Source organism: Panthera tigris, chromosome E2 (genome assembly GCF_018350195.1).
Source record: "Panthera tigris isolate Pti1 chromosome E2, P.tigris_Pti1_mat1.1, whole genome shotgun sequence".
Taxonomy (NCBI): Eukaryota; Metazoa; Chordata; class Mammalia; order Carnivora; family Felidae; genus Panthera; species Panthera tigris.
This window is the reverse complement of record NC_056674.1, coordinates 105,690-127,840: the sequence shown is the minus strand read 5'-3', so window position 1 is coordinate 127,840 and position 22,151 is coordinate 105,690. Positions and strand designations below refer to the sequence as shown.

At 50.4% G+C, this 22,151-nt stretch overlaps 1 protein-coding gene and 1 pseudogene across 1 annotated transcript; one reads left to right on the top strand and one right to left on the bottom strand.

Moving 5' to 3' along the window:
- Positions 1-8,039: 8,039 nt before the first annotated feature.
- LOC122234215 lies at positions 8,040-11,905 on the top strand (annotated as a pseudogene).
- A 3,317-nt stretch (positions 11,906-15,222) lies between these two features.
- On the bottom strand, positions 15,223-22,149 carry SLC27A5 (solute carrier family 27 member 5). Its single transcript, XM_007093531.3, has 10 exons — positions 21,471-22,149; positions 20,967-21,176; positions 20,445-20,603; positions 18,462-18,586; positions 17,454-17,648; positions 17,284-17,374; positions 16,349-16,547; positions 16,003-16,100; positions 15,675-15,805; positions 15,223-15,590 (listed from the first exon to the last, which is right to left on the bottom strand). The coding sequence occupies exons 1-10, from the start codon at positions 22,147-22,149 to the stop codon at positions 15,414-15,416; spliced, it is 2,064 nt and encodes a 687-aa protein (XP_007093593.1). The 3' UTR covers positions 15,223-15,413.
- Positions 22,150-22,151: the final 2 nt, after the last annotated feature.

The following is a 22,151-nucleotide window of genomic DNA, read 5'->3' as shown; positions in this document are numbered from 1 at the left end:
CCTCCTGATGTGGATACCATGCACCCCAAGGTGCCCTGCTAGCAGGACATTCCCAATGCCTCTCCCAACAGATAACATCATGCTGTAGGCCTCATAGCTGTAGTGGCATCTTAATTCCCTCTGCATGCCTGCCTGTAGCCTTGGCCTACCGCCACACCAAGGTGGTGATTCCTGCTTGGCTTGGGCAACCCAGAGAATTTCTCTGCCACCCAGTGCGCTCCAAACACACCTCCCCCAACAAAGTCTGAACCCCAACCCCCAACCTTGAGGACAGAGCTCCCACCTTGAAAGTTTATTCTTACCTTTGGCACTCTCTCTCTCTCTCAACCCTAGAATTTTTAGAGTTATCCCTGTTAGAGTTAATAACTTTTTTTAAGTTTACTGATTTATTTTGGTGGGGAAAGGGGCAGAGAGAGAGGGAGAGAGAATCCCAAGTAGGCTCTGCGTTGCCAGCGCATAGCCCAACACGGGGCTTGAACCCACAAACGAGGAGATCATGACCTGAGCCGAGATCAAGAGTCAGATGCTTAACTGACTGAGCCACCCGGATGCCCCTAATTAATAACTTTTTATATCAAATTTACCCTGTTCAAATTACTGTTTGAAAATTTCTTCTGCCTCCTGAATGGACACTCACTGATATACCCACCAATAGCAGTGTGGATAACTACACTGGATATCCATGCAGTGAAATACTATGCAGACAGCAATGACCAAAAACAAGTGATTGCTACATGCAACGCTGTTGAATCTCATGCATGAATGGAAGGGAGGGACAGAGCTTGGCCTCACCCAGCAGTGCAGAGTTCTAAAGCCTCTCCAGCTTCACCTCCCAGTACAGAGTCCTCTGCGCAACCCCCTGGCCCCCCCACTCCTTGGTGAAGGCCATGACCATGTCCTCAAAAGTCACAGGTCCCTGGGACTGGGACACATCTGTCCAGCCAGACCTAGGTCATCTCCTCTCCATCCTTGCTTTGAGCAGATTCAGGGGAGGGGGCAGAACAGGCAGGATTCCATAGTGCCCAGAGATGAGAGGGACCTCGGCCCGAACCGAGAGGCACTGGAAGAGTGGACACACATTCCCAGGGAACTCCATCCCACCCACAAGACTGCTCTTCATCCCTTGCACCTTTGGTCTATCCCTGCCTTGGGGACATGCTCTTCTTTCCCCTCCACTTTTGCCAGCCCTTATACCACAGTCACATTATGTTCAGCTCCTGATTCCCCAGGCCAACTGCCCCTCCAGTCCCACCCAGAAGTCCCTAGACAGCCTAGACTTTATTGGCTCAATGCTACCTACCCCTCTAACCACTTCCTATCTCAGTGGTAACTCTATCCCTCTAGTTGCTCAGAGCTGAAACAAAGGGGGCCCCCATAATCTTCATCTGGGGTCCACGATCTGATCACCCTTCACTCTCCCACTGCTGCCATCCTTGTTTCCCATATCATGGCACTAGTCCCTTAACTGAATTGGCTTCTCTCTCACCACATCCTCTCCTCCATGTTCTTTTTGCCCCACAACAGCTAAAGGGGTCCTGCTAAAGCTTTAGTCAGTACTCCAGATATATACAACAAGGAATTGAAAATAGGTACTCAAAACGAGTACATGTACAAGATTATTCATACTTGGGGCACCTGGGTGGCTTAGTCAGTTGAGCCCCACATTGGGCTCTGTACTGGGCATGGAGTCTGTTTAAGATTCTCTCTCTCCCTCTGCCCCAACTCCCTGTTCACATTCACTCTTTCTCTCAAAAAATAAAGGTAAAAAAATTTAAATGTATTAAAAGAATGTTCATCCAAAACAAAACAAAACAAAACAAAACAAGACAAAACAAAAAAAAGTTCATACTCAAAATAGCCAAAGGTGGAAACAACCCAAATGTCCATCAACAGAGAAATGGATGAATAAATTGTGGGATAAACATATAGTGGAATAGCGAATAGCATTCAGCAAAAACAAGGAATGAAGGACTGACAGATGCTACACCAGGGCAGATGGCACTCCAGTACTATCTACATGCTAGGCCTGCTCTGAGCACTATACTCAACACCCCCCCACCCTTCCCTATACCAGAAGCACAACTATCCCCTTGACAGATGAGGAGACACAGCCCAAGAAAGGTCAGGTCTCCTGTGTGAGGGCAGTGGGCTAGGTACACACTATGCCCTATACCAGTGGACCCATCCCCTTCTCCTTGGAGCATCAGCTTTGTTTGTGACATACTTTTCTTTCAAAAGATCCATACATTAATTATAAAGCAAACTTCACATCATACAATAAACAAATAAACACTCTTCCAGTCACTTTAAAATAGAGAACTTCTAAATTAACAGATGTTCATCCACATAATCCTGTTTTACCACCTAAACCACACCTGGGAAGTCTCACCCACCCGTGCCCATCACCAACTCCAACGCCCCTCAAGTGAGCACCATCTTTTGGAGAATCAAAGGCTTTTCTGGGGTCTGCACAGGCCACAGTCTCTTCCCACACTGGCAGATGCCTATGGGTGGACCCGTCTCCTAATGAGCCATGGGTACTCAACGAGGCAGTTCACTTTTACAGGAGACTTGTGTTTTCCCATGGTCTCAGAAATACTAAGGGTATCTGAACAAGTGTCTGCCCACGAGTATGTGCTCCACCCACTTCCCATTCTGTGAAGGCCCCACCCATCCTGTCCTGACTCTGCAATGGGCTGTCTGGACCATGTCTGCCTTTCCTACTCCCCAGCACTAAACACACCCTGGAGACGTCCTCTCCTACCACATCTGCTGTCCCTTCAGATCTGGCCCCTCAAGCCATGAATAGTCCCCCCATTCTTCCCCAAAGATCCCCCCACCCTATACCCTTCCCAGAATGTTCTGCCTAGCCTACCCTTCCCAGAAGTCCCACCCACCTCACCATTCCCAGAAGAACTTCCCACCCTACCTTTTCCAAAGGTTTTCCCCTGCACCACACCATTCTCAGAAGTTTCTCCCTGTGGGCCTCCTGTCACCCAACCTCTCACAGCAGAGACCTGGCCACAACTCCAATCCATGTGGCTCTGCCTGGCCTTCCTTGGATGGGTGGCATGTCAGGAAACACAGGAGACCCAAACTCAGTGAGGTCTCACTCCAGGGCAGCCGGCAACCATGTCCACATCTCCTCAGAAACCCTTCCCCAGGGACAAGCAGTCTAGAGAAAAGAGCCAAAGAAGAAGGAGGGAGACAAACATGAGATGCCTCTAGTTATCAATATTGTTTGTCACCACGGCTCATTTACTGAGAGAGAAAATCTCATCTTGAATCATTAAACCTGAAAGCACAGGCCCAAAGAGGGAAGGGGGTGGAAGTGGAGCCCAAAGAGGGAAGGAGGTGGAGTGAATAGTAAGGGAAAGATGGGACAAGAAGACCCTGTGGACTTGGTAGTCTTTAAGAAACTTCACCACCTAAGTCATCACTATAGCCTCTGACTGTATTTGGAAAGCTCACATGCTTATGTGCCAGGCATGATTTATTCCCTAGGCCAGGATCCGTTGTTCCTGGGATTCATGGCCCAACTACAAGGGCGTCTACCACCCAGACAGGGATCCCTGCCACAGCAGCCACCCTATAAGAACAGAACAAAAGCATGGTGCCTCTACTACCTTTCACTTAAGCAGTGGGGTTTTTGTTGGGGGATGGAAGGAAGAACTGGGGAAGAGTTCTGACACATGACCAGTGCTACTCTAGTCTGAATGTTTGTGTCTCCACCAAATTCATATTGAAGGCTAATCCCCAATGTGGTGGTATTTGGTGATGGGCCTTTGGGAGGTGATTAGGTTATGAAGGCAGAGGTCCCATGAGTGAAATTGTGCTCTCATAAAAGAGACCCGAGAAAGTTCCTTTTCCTCTTGTGCCAGTGGAAAGATGGCCCTCTGTGAGCCAGGAAGCAGGCTCTCACCAGACAATGAATATGATAGTGCCTTGATCTTGGACCTTGCAGCCTCAAGAACTGTTAGAAATAAATTTCTGTTGTTTATAAGCCATTGAGTTGGTGGCATTCTGTTACACCAGCCCAAACAGACTAAGAAAACTACCTAAGCATATTTTGAAATAAAAGTAAGGATGGGGCGCCTGGGTGTCTCAGTTGGTTATGAGTCCAACTCCGATTTTGGTTCAGGTCATGATCTCATGGTTCATGAGACTGAACCCTAATCAGGCTCCTCCCTCTGAGCACGGAGCCTGCTTGGGATTCTTTCCACCCTCTCTCTCTGCCCCTCCCCGCTCACTCTCTCTGTCTTTCTCAAAATAAAAAAAATAAACTTTAAAAAAAGGTAAGGAGAGGAGCACCTGGGTGGCTCATTCTGTTGAGCATCCTACTCTTGTTTTCAGCTTGGGTCATAATCCCATGGCTCATGTGATCGAGCCCCACATCGGCTCCGTGTTGACAGTGTGGAGCGTGCTGGGGATTCTCTCTCTGCCACTCCCTCGCTCAGGCCCTCTCTCTCTCTGTCTCTCTCTCTCTCAAAATAAATAAATAAATTTTAATTAGAAAAACTTTAGGGGTGCCTGGGTGGCTCAGTTGGTTAACCCACTCTGGGTTTCAGCTCAGGTCATGATCTCACAGTTCATAGGATCGAACCCCGCATCAAGCTCTGTGGTGGCAGGACAGACCCTGCTTGGGATTCTCTGTCTCCCTCTCTCTCTCTGCCCCTCCCCCACTCACACTTTTTATTGCTCTCCAAATAAATAAATAAACTTTAAAAAATTTAAAAAATATTTTTTTAAGTAAGGAGAAAATTCCTTATCAGATGTTAAAACTTATTACTAAGCCATGCTAATTAGAGTGGTGTGGAACAAAAAAACCCAGAAACATCAATTGAATAAAGAATAAAATATGTGTGATTAGGGTGGGGGAGAAAAAAATATGTGTATGATCTGGGCACCTGGCTAGTACAGTCAGTGGAGCTAGCAACTCTTGATCTCGGGGTCTTGAGTTTGAGTCCCACATTGGGTGCAGAGTTTACTTTAAAAAACAAAAGAAAAAGAAAAAAAAATGTGTGTGATCTATCAAATAAATATTAATTCATTGTGTTTCTAGTCTGGGGCGGGAATAAGAAAAGTAGATAATTATGTTTTAAACCTTGCAAATATAATAGCAAAAAGAGTGAGTGCCCCAAGCTGTCTGGGCTTTGGGGAGCAGGGATTTGTATAAGGTGCTGATGAATCTGTAAGTCTGCACATCCATAGTGAGATCATGACCTGAGCCAAAATTAACAGTCAGACACTTACTGGGCTGAGACACCCAGGTGGCCCATACATATTCTATTATACATATCCTATTACTTAGACACTTTGGTTCAATTGTGTCTATATGTGCTGTCTTGATGGGGGCAAGTTACCTGATTAGGGCTTGTTGTGTCTTTTTATACACTGGACACTCCAGATTGTCTTCCCACTCTCCTTTTCTCTCCTGATTCCAGCCCCATGCTGTGCCCACCTTCTGAGGCTCATATCTCACCCTTTCCCCTCACTCCCTGATCTCTTTATCTCAGGTCTTCCAACACCAGTCTCCCCTTAGTGTGTCCTGACTTGGTCAAGCATCTTTGAAATGTCTTATTAACATGCTATTGGATGACAGCCATTTGTGCATTCCAAGGGGTTAGGGTCCAGGTATAACTAGCACGAAGACCTACCACCCAACATGGTGCTCCCCTGTGACCAGAGGCTAAGGCTGTACCAAATCCCCCAAACATATAAGTGAGCAAGAGAATTACCATATCACTTTGTAGTCGCACCTGTTGAGGGGCCCCAAGTCTGGGCTGTCCAGGCCTGCAGTGAACCTAATTCCTGGCCACTTGACAGTGACCCCATGGACTCTATACTGGGTATGTCCAATATGCACTCAGTGAACTGGCATTTCCTGTTTTTAAGTTGTTAGCATGAAGCAGAGGAAGAGGAGGTGTCATCTGAACAGAGAGATAACCCTTGTTATACTTCCATACACTACAGGAATAAAGACTGGAGCCATTTCCATTTGGGGAAAGACAGTGCTCCCATTCCAGGTCCCACTAGCCTTCTCTCACCTAAGTGAGAGAGGTCATAGTCAACAGGGGCCAGGGCTACAAGGAAATACATTGAGAAATGCCAGGGAAGGCAGTGGGGTCAAGAAAAAGAAGAAAGAAAGGAAGAAAAAAAAGAAGAAAGAAAGAAAGAAAGAAAGAAAGAAAGAAAGAAAGAAAGAAAGAAAGAAAAGAAAGAGAAGAAAGAAAGAAAAGAAGAAAGAAAGAAGGGAAGAAAACTATAGGAGTGGAGATATACTCCTGAGGCGCAGTCGCACTAAAGACCGAGTATTCATTGGAAGATTTAGTATGCTCCTCTCCCCTGTCACCCATACACCACATCAGTGGAGTTCCAGTGTAACAACAGTGCACTATAACTAAAACAGATGCAAGACACAGACTCTCTCCAAAGAAGAATACTTACCAGAGCACAAAGTCTAGAGAAGAGACAACAACTAGGGCACTAGAGGAATTTGAAGGCTCCAGCATCTCCTGCTACAGCAAACATTAAACACAGCCCTCCTCCTATCCATATTACCATAAATCCTCATACAAACCTCCTGTCGCCTTAGTTCCTCTTAACAAACATGTGTCTGGTGTTCAACAACAAATGACAAGGCATGTCAAAAGGCAAGAAAAAAGGCAGCCCGAAGACACACAAAGCAGTCATCAGAATGACACTCAGATATGAACAGATGTTGGAATTATCAGACGGGCGTAAAATAGCAATGATTAAGATGTTAAGGGCTCTAGATGAAAAAATTGACAAAATACAGGAATAGATGGATAATGTGAGCAAAGAGATGGAAACTCTTAAGAAAAGATCAAAAGTTAGGGCTAGAAATAAAAAACACTGTAATAGAAACAAAGAGTGCCCTCAATGAGCTCATCAGTAGGCTCAACCCAGCCAAGGAAAGAATCAGTGCTCTACACAATTCAGCCCAATGCGAGTGTTTACTACTATCTGTTTTGCTTTTACTGATATGGGAACAGGAGCTCACAGATGTCCAACCAAGTGGTTAGGGTCCAAGCACCTGCCACAGACAACACCCCCCATAACCCCCCATCTCCCGTGCCATCTTGTTCAGGGTAGAATGGGAGCCAGGTATATGTATTGGAGCTATTTTGTGTACAGAGGAAGATTTGTTGCTGCTATTCATTTCCAATTCATTAAATTATGAATTTATCAAACAATGAGCATTTCTCTCAATATTAGGCATCAAGATCCCTGTAGTCTAACTAATTCCACATTATAGGGATGATTTTATATTATTTTATTTTATCTTTTCAAGATTTTATTTGTCAGTAACCTCTACACCCAACATGGGGCTCAAATTCACAACCCTGAGATCCAAAGTTGCAAGCTCTAGTGACTGAGTCGGCCAGGTGCCCCCATACGGATACTTTTTAAATAAAATTAAATGTCTCCAAACATTCAAAGAGCTATAGAGGGAGAGGGGAACTGGCTTCCTGTGTGGCGACCAGACTCTTGGGGCCAGTCCTATAGTGACTGGAGGGGAGTAGCCGGTCCTTCAGGCTGAAGGAGCAGCCTTGGAATGTCAGGCAGGTTCAGCAGAGGCGGGCATCCTTACGGGGATGGGCATGTCTTGTGGGTCCACAGCTAGGACTTGTACAATTGCTAATTACAAGAACAGGTAAGGGCGTGGCACGTCTGGAGAGGGTCAACTTGTGCAAAGACTGGAGCACGAGTGGACACCTGGGCCCGCCTTTGGAGTGGCAGCCATCTGAAGGCCATGGGCTTGCTCTGGCTGCCTTGTATAGAGTGGCTAGTAGGGAGTCTGAGAAGACCTGTATGCCCTAGACAGGTAGGGTGGAGGGGAGGGGAGGGAAGTTTCGTCTGCAGAGTTGCAGAGCCCTGGGGTGGGGCAGGGGGGGAAGGTAAGCATCTGAGGGACACTAGTTGGGGTAGCCATTGGGACAGGGAGGCGGGTCCTGGGTCCCACAGCCAGAGCTTAGATTGTGTCTGCCTTCCCCTGCCGACTCTTGTAGGGCCTGATGGCCTTTGAGGATGTGGCCGTGTACTTCTCCCAGGAGGATGGGAGCTCCTGGACACAGCCCACGTGATGTTAGAGAACTGCCACGTGATGTTAGAGAACTTCGCGCTTGTGTCCTCGCTGGGTAAGGCCCTGGGTTTTCCGTGGGAAGCTCAGTCATTGCCAGCACTAACCCCTTCTCTCCTGTTGGCCTGTGAGCAGCCTCACACCAATTGGCTGAGTGTCCCTGTGCCACTGTGGCGCCTGTGTCTAGGCTCGGCCCCTTTCATCTGGTGCTGCCAACACGGTTCTCCTCACGGGGACCATTGAACTTTTCCTGTGAGTCCTGCCCCGCAGTGAGGCATCAGATGACACCATCTATGTCCCACAAAGCCCCTCACTCCTGCCATGTCTTGGGCAGTAGGTTGTCCTGAGCTGGGCCTGGCCCCTCACTTGCTTCTGTTTTCTCACAGGACTCTCTGCCTCACGACCCCGGGTGGTCCTGCAGCTGGAGCGTGGCGAGGAGCCCTGGGTTCTCAGCGGGACAGTTGTGACACCAGCCAGGAATGCTCAGAGAAAGCCCAGCCCTGGTGAGTGGGGGCTCAGAGGGTGTGAGCTTGGGGCTAACCAATGGCCAGGCTTCTGTCCCCCGTTTCCCTGCTTTCCTGGACACTTTCATCTCCTGCTTCCGGCCTGACTCCCTCCTGTTTTCCTACCATCAGCCTCTCCTGGCGGCTCTGGCCTTGGCTTGCCATTCAAGGGGTAGCTCCCAGGGTACCCCTTTCCAGGCACTGGGGCACAGCCTCTATCTACCAGGTCTCTCCTGCTCCTGCCCTCATAGAGTTCACCATGCTAGGGAAGAGGCTTGGGGAAATAGGGTTTGTGAGTAAAGCCTATAGGATTCGGTAGCCTCAAGCAAAAGCAGGCTTGAGGAGTGCCCTGAGATGGAAGTGAACTACATACAGGAAAGGTGTCTGGCCATGGCTTTTCTCCCCAGCTTGCATACCTCATCCTTAGAATCCCCCTTGCTTGCCCACTAGGCCTTCCCTGATCACCTCCTCTTGGCCAGGATGACTCAGTATATATCTTTTCTATGCCTTCGTCTGCATATGACAGGTTGTTCTTGAAGAAGCAGCATTACCAGTGACCTTCCAGAATGGTTCCCCTCCAGCACCTACCTTCACTGGCACCTGTGAATGTGGGAAAAGCTCAGTGGGTTGGCAGGGCACCTCCCTCTCTCAGGAGAAAAAGTCCACAGGGGGGGGGGTCTGTATTTTTGGAGGATAGACTTCTCCTATGCCAGAGCTCTGGTGAGGCTACTGTTAACCTTGAGCTGACCTCACCACTTAGGACTCCACAGGATGGCCAACCCAGGGATTTGGCCATCATAGAAGCCCTCTCGCCAGGCCAGCACCCGAGGGCATCTGATAGGTAGAAGCCATACTCATAGGAGGCCAGTAGCAGAGTCCTCCCATGCATCCCAGACCTCGAAGTTAATTGTGCTAGGTAGGGAGGAAAAGCGGGGGTGGATTGTGAGAAGCCTCATGGGCTCCCTACTAGCCAAGAACCCCCTACCTGGGATCAGCTGGGCAAGGCCCTCCACACAGGCCCCAGCTTCCTCTCCGGGGAGAAGCCCTTCGAATGCAGAGCGTGCACCAAAGTGTTTCTGAAGAGCTCTGACCTGCTCAAGCACCTGCGCACCCACACTGGAGAGCGGCCATACGAATGCTCTCAGTGTGGCAAGGCCTTCAGCCAGACATCACACCTGACGCAGCACCAGCGCATCCACAGCGGTGAGACACCCTATGCGTGTCCGGCCTGTGGCAAGGCCTTCAGGCATAGCTCCTCGCTGGTGCGGCACCAGCGCATACACACCGCTGAGAAGTCCTTCCGCTGCAGCGAGTGCGGCAAGGCCTTCAGCCACGGCTCCAACCTCAGCCAGCACCGCAAGATCCACGCAGGCGGGCGGCCCTACGCATGTGCTCAGTGTGGCCGCCGTTTCTGCCGCAACTCGCACCTGATCCAGCACGAGCGCACGCACACGGGTGAGAAGCCTTACACCTGTGCCCTTTGTGGTGCCGCCTTCAGCCAGGGTTCCTCCCTCTTCAAGCACCAGCGCGTGCACACGGGTGAGAAGCCCTTCGCCTGCACACAGTGTGGCCGCGCCTTCAGCCACAGCTCTAACCTCACGCAGCACCAGCTGCTGCACACTGGGGAGCGGCCCTTCCGCTGCGGGGACTGTGGCAAGGCTTTCGCCAAGGGCGCAGTGTTGCTCAGCCACCGACGCATCCACACGGGTGAGAAGCCCTTTGTGTGCGCACACTGTGGCCGTGCCTTCCGCGAGCGCCCGGCCCTCTTCCACCACCAGAGGATCCACACGGGAGAGAAGCCCGTGCGGCGACCTCGGCGTGGGGCAGGCCTGTGCCCCCAGGCCAGGCCTTCTTCAGGGGCGCCATCAGAGGGCACGCTGGGCAGAGTAGCTGGGCCCACTCCCACCTCAGGCCCACCGGCAGTTTCGAACCCTGCTGACGCCTGAGCTCACGGCTCTAGTCTCTCCCAGGCTGTGGGAAAATGCCCTTGTTCCCTGCACATTCTGGAGAAGCCCTGTGCGTGCCCTGTGGTGCCGTCTGCACATGATGACGATATTTGCCATTTCAGCACCAGCTCACTGCAACTCTAAGAGATCTGACTACAGAAGGATCAGGGGGATGGACGTGGAGGCTGGGACTTTGGTGGGCAGAGACTGGGCAATCAGAGTGCCGCTTCATGCCTGTTATGACTGTGAGCACTCAGGTGAGGAGGGGAATGCTGGAATGTTGGGGAGGCAGTCCTAGAAATTTCTGACGCCCGCGCACATACTGGCCAACAGGCTGACCCTCAGGATATTCTCTCAAGACCTCAGTTCATCAGAGGCTTCTGGGAGCGGGCCCAGTGGATAGTAAGTCAGGTTGGGGTCTGGTGTTGGCCTTGGGCTCTGAGCCTCAGTCTCCACCTCTGGGGAAAAGAAAGGAAGAGAGAGGGAGAGAGACTCAGGCTACAGAGGGTATTTGCAGCACCTTGACAAGCAGGATCTCGATAAGGGCCAACATGTGCCAACTGCCAGCCCTGCGAGATGGCTACTATGGCTGGTATCCCCACTTCTCAGTTGAGGAAACTGAGGCAGAGAGTGGGAGTGTGCCGCTGCACAGAGCAGAGCCCAGGACTTAAATCCAGGTCACAGGCCCAGCTCATCTCTCTGCCCCCACGCTCTGGCACTCGTGCTCTAGTCTGCCAGTGTGAAGGCTGGGCGATGCCAGGCCTGGCTTCCTGCACATGGCAGTCCCACAGGACGTGGAGGAAGTAGAGGCGGAGGTCCCTGGGGTGGGAGGAGGGAGGCAAACATCAATGTGTTCATTCAGGTTTCACCCGAGCCTCAGCCCTGGCCATGCCCTGTTGTTACCAAAGTCACCATTACAGGGGTGTTTATATCCCCACTGCCCTGGTGAGAGGTGACCACGATAACAGGTTGGAGGAGACCGGATGGGACTACTTGTTTCTGCAGGGTCAGTGGGCAAGTGCCCACCTGTGCTCTTCCCTCAGTTGGAAAGAGGATTTGCTGTTACCTAAGGCCATGTGTGTGTGATGCCCTCCCATCATGGGACACCTCCACGTGGCTGGGACACGTGGTGGACTGGGGCCCAGGTTTCTCCCTGTGGCCCTCAGCAGAGCAGGCCCGGTCTTGACCTCAGGCCTCACCCCTAGGGATGTTAGTGGTCTCTTTTCTTGGGAACAAAAAAGAAAAGACCAAAAATTATAAGTTGGAGTGGATGTACATTGTGTAAATCCCTGCACAGCACTGTGGAAATCCACAACCTCAGTCTCTCCTCCCAGCCTCTAGTCATGGTTCAGAAGGGTTTAACAATAACATCTTTTTTTTTTTTTTAAGTGTATTTATTTAGGTGATCTCTACACCCAACATGGGGCTTTAAGTCACCACCCCAAGATCACGAGCCAGTCAGGTGCACCTAACAACACAATTTAAGTATGATCATCACAGAACTTTGAAGCTTTGGCTTCAATTCATGTCCTTTTGAGAGTCTAAAGGGTAGAGATGAAATTTGTCTATTTTCCAGTGAGGTGCTAGGACGTATCTTCTTGGCAACCCGAGGTGTCGGGGGGGGGGAGTGTTCTAGGAGACTTGGGCAAGGTGGACATTGTGAGGCTGCCGCAAGTCTCAGCTCTGCCAGGAGAGGAGTCTGTGGATCCAGGCTTGGGAATCTGAGGCAAGGTGGTTCTGTCGTCCCATCACCTGCAAGGTTTGGCAGCCATCTGCCACACAGAGTGAGCACAGACATGACATTTCCCTCACTCCTCACCTGCCAACAGTTTCAGACCCATCTTCTGCTTCTGGAGCGTCACAAGTCCTACAAGGAGGGGAGATAGGGTGGCAGGGAGAGCTGTCTTGCAGCATCTGGCTCTCCGAGATCCTTGGAGTGCAAGTCCACTGAAGTAAGCCTCCTGGTACCCTGTAGGGTTCTGAGGAACTGCCCACCTCTGCTGTACTCATCCTCTCTTCTCTAGTGCACACTCTGGTCTTATCCCCTCCACACCTTCCCCCAGATTCACCACTACGAGGGAGCCTTGATTAGGTCACAGACTCAGTCTGCACAGCTGTGAAATGCAGACACATCCCTCAATCTAACTGATAGAGAGCTTTCTGGGGAAAGGAGCAAAGGCATGTGTCAGACACCTAGTGGGTATTCAGCAAGTCATATACAATCTTTTCTGCATCTTTTTTTTTAAGATTAAAAAAAAAAAGGTTTACTTTTGAGGAGAGGGAGACAGGATTGGAAGCTGGCTCTGTGCTGACAGCAGTGAACCCAATGCAGGGCTTGAAGTCACAAACCATGAGTTCGTGACCTGAGCCGAAGTCAAATGCTCAACCACCTGAGCAATGTAGGTAGCCCCAAGCTTTTCTGCATCTTGAACTGAAGTTCCTGGAGCTGTTTCCAACCTAATCCCTCCTGATCCCTTGAGCTCAGCCTGTTCCCTGCCCATCTCCCCACTAGTCTCCTTCCCACCTGTGTGGTTGGCTCCTGCTATCACTCATTGACTCCACCTTCCTCAAATCCACGCCTCCCAATGCCCATGTCTGGTCAGTGGCTCCCATCTGGATCCTATGGAAACAACTATGATCACCTGCCTTCCCCCACGTCTTGGCCCTTACATTGCCCTCTTCCAAACTAATGTGTTCATGTTGGGTCCTATGCTGCCAGGCTGACCCCTCTGCTCTTAACCTAGAGCTGGCTGTGGCTTCCCTGGCTTTCTGGTGCAAGATGGATAAAACCAACACATCTTACTTGGTTCAGAAACCCAATGAATCCACAGGGAGGAGAGTCTTCAGAACATAAACCTACAAATAGGAGGATGGAGTAAGAGGTGTCAGGAAATGGCATTCTGAAGCTAGAATCAGATGGGCATGGGTGAGCTTTCACTGATTTAGTGAAAGCCACATACAAAGTTGGCACCGGGGGGAAGTGGAGGGTGGTCCCTTCGGGCTTATGCTGCAGAACTCCAGAGGACTTGAAGACAGCAGCTCAAGCCCTGAGCCCACTTGGACTATATACATCATAGAGTTCTTCATGACCACTAGACTATAACAGCCCCCACAATGACCCAGGTGTCACTTGCAGTATCTGACCTCTCAGGGCCTATGTCATCTCAGTCTTGACACGCACATGTTCCCCAGCCTACAACACCCATAACGGTCAGGTGTGATTCCTGCCATGGAGAGGGCACAGACCACTTCACTGAGGATTAATATGTGCTATTCCTCTTTTCCAGGTCTACAGGTCTTAACATCACTGGGCAGCACCTAAAGCCCCTGACATGGGTGGAATGTACTAACCAGAGGTCCAGTGCCCTCAAATTCCTATCTGCATTTATCCTAATTCCAAAGAAGCCCTTCCAGTTCTTCAGACAGTGAGGACTACACTTCCCCTAGGCTTTGCCACTCATGACAACATCTCTTTCCCTTGGCCTACAGTTCACAGTTCCCATAATGATCAAGTAACATTTAAAGTCCCCAACACAGCATGCACTACTCTTTTCTGAAACTAGCAAAAGCGTGTAGCTGCCTACAGTGCCCAGAGGGCTCTTCTGGCCCCTAAGACACTGGATTTCGTTTACCAGAGGCCTCTGGACCTGTTCCACATCCTTTTTGCAGGTGCATTCTAACATGGATGCTCTTTTTCCAGTTATTTGCTCACATTTCTTGGCTTAGCCCGATGTCCTTGTCATACTGCCATGATAGCACATCTTACATCCTACAGACCATACACTTATCTGCTTTGCCTGAGGCTAGCCTCATCTCTCAACCCTGGAATGGCTTCAAGGCTGCTGAATCCTATCATACTTCTGGCCTTGCCCAGACAGGGCCATTCCTTGAGGCTTGTCAAGATCCTTGGTAGGGAAGCAGGGGGAACCCTGAAGTAAGGTCTCTGGAGGACAGTAGGCCCTGAATTCCTCGCTTGTATCTCCACCCACTGTTGGGGAGGAAGAATTTCCTCTGCCCTTCAAGGTCTCTCTGGCTTGTCTAAGAATCAAATTGACAAGAGATATGTTAACAGGAGAAAAATCTAATTTGGTATATATACAGTGTGCACACAGCCATAAAATTCCAAAGACAGGCAAAAGGAGGCATATATCATACTAAACAGAGGAAGGTGTAGGGGTCCATGACTGCAATAGGAAGAAATGCAATTTAAAGGAAAATGAAAGGGGCGCCTGGGTGGCTTAGTTGGTTGAGCGTCTGACTCTTGATTTTGGCTCAGGTCACAATTCCAGGGTTCTTGATCAAGTGCTGCATTGGGCTCTGCACTGAGAGTGGAGCCTGCTTGAGATTCTCCTGCCCCTCTCCCCTGCTCTCTCTCTCAAAAAAAATTTTAAAAAGAAGATGAAAAAGTAAATATTTGGGGGGTGGGCATTCGGAAACAGGACACAAGAATTCGATTAAAGAGGCCTTCCTAGGTTCCTCCCTGTCATAACGTAGTTATCTGTGGTGATAGCTCTCTTAGAGCAGATCCTCTATCAAATCCTTTTAGACAGTAGTGGGAGAGATAAAGAACTGAATCTGCCGGGTTTGTATTGCTTTTATCATAAAATCATCTTTATGCCAAAATGGCCCATCTTAGGGCTGCCTGCCCTTAGCCCTACACACGCAGACATGTGTGTACACATCCAAGTTTATTCTCACTCCACTACTGGGCCCACAGTCATCTTACTCTCTTCAACTGGGGTTATGGCCAGGCTGCGATTCATGATAACCCTCAGCAGATTTGTGGTGGAGAGGATCCTGCCAATATGAGTGGTAGTCTGCATTGGGCACTGCCACTTCAAATGTGGACAGGCCAGATGGTCAGAGTCTCCAGGTTCCATTGCACACGGCCTGGTACGTGTCCGGTGTCAGGGGCTGGAAAGTCTTAGCCTGGTTGTCCAACACGAACAAGGGGTCAGCAATGACGCCTACATTGAAGCCCTCACGCACCAACCGGGACTTCACCAGTTTGAACGTGCTTGTGATCTCCAGGGCGTCCTGCAGGGACAGTAAGCATAATCCCTATTGTGAGTCCCTGGCCAAGACCTCCCCCCCCCCCCACTTCCACCACCCTGAGCTCACCTGGATACGGATGAAATGGGGTGCAGCATAGGCAGGGAGCCAAGTGCGGACATGTTGGTACATCCTCTGACCATCGAAGGTCTGGCCTGGGGCCAGCCGCACAGCAGCCATCCCCACCTTGCCCTCACAACCTGAGAAGCACAACAGTCATTCTCCACTCACCCACCTCACAGTGCTCATGGCTGACCCTCTTCCTTGGCCCATCTCTTCTCACTGGCTGTGCCCCTGCAGCTCCCCCACCTTTAAAATCTGGATAACACCCACAGACAAAATCCAGATAAAATCTGGATAAAGCTCTTGGAGGTTTAATGAGTCGAATCCTCCACACCTGGTACAGAGACGCCGTAGACGTTCACCTCCTGCAGGAAGTCCACAAGGGATAAAACGCTCTCCACCTCCCGCGTAGATACGTTCTCACCTTTCCATCTGTGGGGTTGAAGCCAATGCTTGTGACCACAACCCTGGCAAACAGGATGCCCCGCCTCTTGCCCACCAAGCCCCTCCTCCAACGAGATCTGATTGCCGGCTCTGCTCAACTCTGGCCCCTTCAGGATCGGGAAGCCCCCCCCCCCCGCCCCCCCCCGGAATCCGGAAATCCCGCCTCTTCGCCCTGGCTCCCTCAAAGAATCGGGGAACCCGGGCCATCCGCCCTCCCAGTTCCCTGGGGACCCGACCGGAAGGTGTCCCCCAGGCGGTCCCGAAAGTAAAGGAAGCCTTCTCGGTCCATGGCCAGCACGTCTCCGGTGTTGAAGTAAACGTCGCCCCTGCGCCGCACATTCCGCACCAACTTCCGTTCCGACAGCTCTCGTGCCCCGCGGTAGCCCAGGAAAGGGTGGTGGCCCACTATCTGGGTTAACAGGAGCCCCGCCTCCCCTGGGGGTAGAAGCAGGAATTAGGGCATTAACAATGGTAAAGAACCTCAGGAGCCCAGTAGCCCCCAGCCAGGAGGTTTCCAACCATGATGGACTCCCTCATCGAGATCCTGCCAGAGAAGAGACAGAAAGAGACCTGGAGTTACAGAGGGAGGGAGAGACAGAAGGAGGCATTGGGATGCCTAGAAAAAGGATAACAAGCAGGGCACCTGGCTGGCTCGGTCAGTAGAACATGTGATTCTTGATCTCGGTGGTTAGTTCCAGCCCCATGTTGGATACATGAAATGAGATTACATGAAATAAGATGAGATGAAATATAAAATCTTAAAAAAGAAAAAGGATAACAAGGGTTAGAGGAAGGACAGAGACAAATGGTGCTGGGAAAAAAGAGATATAGCCAGGACTGTGTAAGACCCCCAAGAGAGAAGACCCTAGGAGAAGATATTGACAAGAGATTGATGCCTGGGAAGACATGACTTCCACCGAGAGCTCAAGAGAACAACTCAAATAGACACCCAGAGACCCAGCAGAAAAAGAGATTGAGGCAGGGTAGCTGGGCAGAACTGAGAGACAGAGGGTCCCAGGCAGTAGTCAGACAGGCCAAGGACAGGTTCTGGGTGAGGCAGTAGACACCACCACTGAGCACTGAACTCAAGGCTTTGGGCAACTTGTTCCAGCCAAGAAGCAGATGATCCCCGTCCTTCCCACACCCAGGGAAGGCTTCCTGACCCTCGTACCTAGTCCCACAGGGATGCAGAATCCCTGACTGTCTCTGACAGGCTCCTCAGCCTCCGTGTCAAATTGTACAAGCTCAAAGGGGGACAGCATCTGAGTGGGGGATGGAGAAGGGTCAGCAGAGGTCCTGTGAGCTCAGCTTCAGTCAGGGCCACTGTCCCACCCAACCCACTCGAAGCAAGCAGCTCATCTTGCCCAGGGCCCCACAGCGGCCTGGATAGTTGACGAAGCCAATGTTGCCTTCCGTGGAGCCATAGGTTTCCAAGATCCGAATGGGGCCAAAGCGCTGCTGAAAGGACTCCCACACATCTGCTCGGAGTCCATTGCCCATTGCCAAGCGGATTGTATGTGTCCGGTCCTCTGGTCGCTGCAGGAACATCCCAAGAAGAATGAAGAGGAAGTGACCTCAAGTGTGCCCAGGAACCCTTACCTACAAAGGCTATCTTTCCATCTTTCCATCTTTACCTGGGAGGTGATTGGAGGGTCTATACCTAGGGCATCTACCAAGGGTTCTTACTTGGAGTCTGTACTTGGAGGGTTACCTGCAGAGGTTACCTGGGGGGGAGTTACCTAGAAGCCTTACCTGGAGAGATACCTAGGGGTGACTGCAGGGCTAATCCAGGTCCTCACCTAGAGGAAATACCTGGGATTTTATATAGGGGTAGTACCTGGAACTTTTACCTGGGGGAAGTTATCTGGAGGGGTTACTTAGGGGCCTTTCTTAGAGGTAAATTGGGGAGTGACTTGAAACTTCACCTTGGGGAAGGTGATACCTGGGGGCCTTATGTGGAGCATTTTACCTGGGATCCATACCTCATTGCTGTATAAGTTCACATCTGGTGAGTTTACCCTGAGCCACCCCCTGTTCTAGGCTCTTTATATATGTTTTATTCTCACAAACATTCCCTCTGAATTATTTTCCCCATTTTCCAAATGAGGACACTGAGGCTGCTGAGAGAGGTGAAGTCACCTGCCCAAGGTAGCACTGCTGATCATCAAAGGAGCCACGATTGGAAACTTTGTGTGAGATTCATCATCTGTGGCTGTTACCTGGGGAGTTTTACCTAAGGGACCTTGCTTGACTCCTGTATGTGAATCTACCTGAAACCTTTACCTGGTATGACATCTGGGATTTCATACCCTAGGTGTTCACCATGGAGCCCTAATCTTAGCACCTCACCTGTGGAGTGTTACACAGGTACCGCAGGACCTCGCCTACATACAGGATCACAGTCACACCATGCTGCCGACAGTCATCCCAGAAGCAGGAAGCAGAGAACTTGGGGGCCAGGACACAGGTTGCTCCTGAGAGGGGAGAGAAGAAAGGGTTTCAGGTCATGCTTCCATGCCACTGTGATAAGCTGCTCTGATCATATGACCGTGACCCTCTGAAGCACAGGTTTTGGAGCCGATCTGTGTGTCCCTGGTGGAGCCAGGACTACCTGCATGAGACGAGCATAGATGGGCATGGGTTCGAATCCTATCTTCAGAATGTGTACCAAGCTCAATGCTTGGTACAAAGTGAGCACTGCTAAGTAAGGGCTATGGATATTAACCATTAATGATTATTAGAAATGTTTTATGAATGTCATAAAGGTCTTCAAGAACTGGTAAAACCCGGGGGAATGTTGATAGGGAGTTTTCCAAATAAAGCTCCCCAGTATATAAATCATAAGGTTGTACACCTGAAACTAGTGTAACATTGTGCCAACTATCAATCAATCAATCTCCCCTATTTATCTTAGCCTCTCTAAGGTAGGATAATAGTTATGGGCTGCCCTCAATGTGATGTATTAGGAAGTACAATGCACCCCACCAAGGTTCTTGCCAACAATAATTGAACTGAATCTAATAATTGAACTGAATCTAATATCTCTAGAGGGAATTTCCAGGGGAGGGGCACCTAGGTGGCTCAGTTGGTTAATAGTCCAACTCTTCATTTTGAATCAGGTCATGATCCCCCATTTTGTGAGTTCGAGCCCCACGTCAGGCTCTGTGCTGGCTGTGTGGAGCCTGCTTGGGAGTCTCTCTCCCTCTCTCTGCCCCTGCCCACTCCTGTTGTCTCTATAAATAAATAAATAAATAAATAAATAAATAAATAAATAAATAAAACTTTACAATCTGCAGGGTAAAGAGGAGCAAAGAACACACAAGTATTGTGAGGGGACTTTAACTGTAAAAAGACAATTAGACAATTGGGAAGATTTGAACATGACCTGTGCATCAGATGATATTAAAGTTACTGTTAATTTTGTCAGGTGTGATATCACTATGGTGACAGGTTGTTTTTTTTTTTAAGCTTTATGTATTATTTTTGAGAGACAGAAAGAGATAGAGTGCGAGCAGGGGAGGGGCAGAGAGAGAGGAAGACACAGAATCTGAGGCAGGCTCCAGGCTCTGAGCTGTCAGCACTGAGTCCAATGCGGGGCTTGAACCCATGAACCATGAGATAATGACCTGAGCCAAAGTCAGACGCTTAACCAACTAAGCCACCCAGCCACCTCTACGGTGACAGTTTTTGTCATTATATATTAGAGATACATACTGATATACTTATAAACAAAAAGATACAGTGGCTAAAATTTGTTCTAAAATAATCCAGAAATGAAGAGGGGAATTATATATGAAATAAAACTAGTAACATGTTAACAATTGTCAAGGGTGGATGAGGATATGTGGGATATCATCAAACTATTTTCTCTACTTTTGCTTACTGTGTATATTTGAAAGCAAAATGCTGATGGTGGCCGAAGCTGGGTGGTTGGGTACATGAGGATCATGTAGAAATATCTAGAAATTTGTATATGTTTCAAAATTTTTATAAAAAATTGAACAGAAAATATTGGAGAGGTCCCAGTCTGAATTGCTAATCAGGTGTCCAGGATGATAGCCCAGTGGAATTCTTGGTGAATACCTACCCTTCACTGACTATCCCAGCACTCATACCACCTCATTACCTTCGGACCACAGCAAAGCCATTAGGGATTGTCTAAGTGACCAAGTTTCTGTCCAAGTAGCCCTGGGGCCTGCTATTGTGTGTCCCTTGTCAAAGGTGAGAACCTTGGTGCTGGGTAACCTGTGGGGACTTGTCACCCTGAAAGCCCACTCTGATATTGAGTCTGGAGGTCCCATGGATTGGAGAGGTCTTCAGAAAAGGTCTTACCAAGCTCCAGGCAGCCAAGAATTCCAAGGATAAGCCCCATCACATGGTACAGAGGCAAGACTGTGTAGACCACGTCATCAGCTGTGACCCCACCCAGGGACAGCATCTTGCACATCTGTAGCAGCCGTTCCTGTGTGACAATGGCCGGCTTTGGGAGTCCTGGCGAATGGAGTGGGAAGGGTGGGTGGTGAAAGGACAGTACAAGAGGGACCAGCATACAGGAGTGGGTCTCTGTGGTCAGGTCTGCAGTGAGAGGCTTGAGGCTCTTAGAAGATGGTCAAGTATGGGGATTTGAGGGTGGGCTCAGGGAAGAAAAATTCCAAATTTAGTGGCTGTTTACTGGGCAGAAGCAGGATTCTGGCGCTGACCGTTGAATTCACACTGGGGATCAGAGTTCAGGCCAGGTGTCACAATCAAAGGGCAGGATGGGTTTCAGAGGTCAAGTTTGAGGCACATGTCAACTTGGGGTCAGAGCAGCATAAGGGTTCAGAGGTCAGGGCTAGAGTTGCTGGGCACCCTCACCAGTGGTCCCTGAGGTGTAGATAAACAGGGCAGGGCTTTTTGATGTGATCCGAGCACGTAGGTCAGCGGGCACAGGGTCGATGGGTGCAACGTCAAGAGCAGCCCCCAGAGCCCCCACTCCTGGGGTTGGGGAGGAGTGGCTGAGGTAGAAGCATCGGATGTTCTCTGCCTGTAGCTTGGGAAGGACCTCTTCCAGATTCTCCTGGAGGTCTGCAGGGAAAAGAAATTGGGGAAAGGCCCATATCTGACATCAAGAGGGGAGACCCAAGACCCAAAGATAGGGGAGAAGAGTCTACTGCAAGCAATACAGAAAGCAGCCCCCAGAGAAGAACTTTTGCATTCTTATGTAAAGAGCCCCATAATTAGTATTTGTTGGCAAAAAGGATCAAAACAGACGTGGTGAAGAAAAAAGTCAGCCCCCACCAGGACCACTGAATAGCAGTTCTCCAAGTCTGTCCCCTGCTCCATCCCCCTCTGTCCTCTACTAGCCTCTGAGGTCCTCACCTGGGTCCACCACCAGCAACCGAGCCCCAGAGCTCAGTACGGAGTGTAGCAGGGGTGCCCCCCGGGCATGTGGATTAATCCAGGCGACGGGGCAGCCCAACTTGGCCAGCCCCAGCCACAAACCTAGGGCCGGAATGGTCTGGGAGGCCAGCACTAGGAGGGCGGCAGGCTCCCCAGCAAGCAAGCCTGTGAGGCTGCCCAGCTCGGCCTTCAGGGCCCACACTGCCTGGCATGCTCTCTCGTCCAGCTCCCTGAAGGTGACCGAGCGGCCCCCCGGACCCTTCCACACCAAGGGCGCCCGGTCGGGCTGTGCTTGTGCTCGCCGCTCAAAGGTATCCACAAAGGTGTTGGGCGGCTGGCGGCTCATGCGCGCCTTGATGTTCAGCCCCAGGTGGAGGATCCTGAAGATGTAGGCCAAGTCTGCAGGCAGCCAGCGCAGCCCTGGGGGTGGCCGTGCGGGTAACACAGCCAGCATGAGTGCCGCGGCCACCAGACTCAGCCAGTGGGGCATCCAGGGGTAGAGCCAGGGCCGCGCCAGCATGGCCAGGCCGAGCAGCACACAGAAGATAGAGTCCCCCAGGAGCCAGCGCAGTGCCAGGGCCACCGCAGCAGGCCATGCGGACTGTCCCAGGCCCAGCAGCAGCAACAGTAAAAAGGCCAGTCGCAGCCAGACGCCCATCG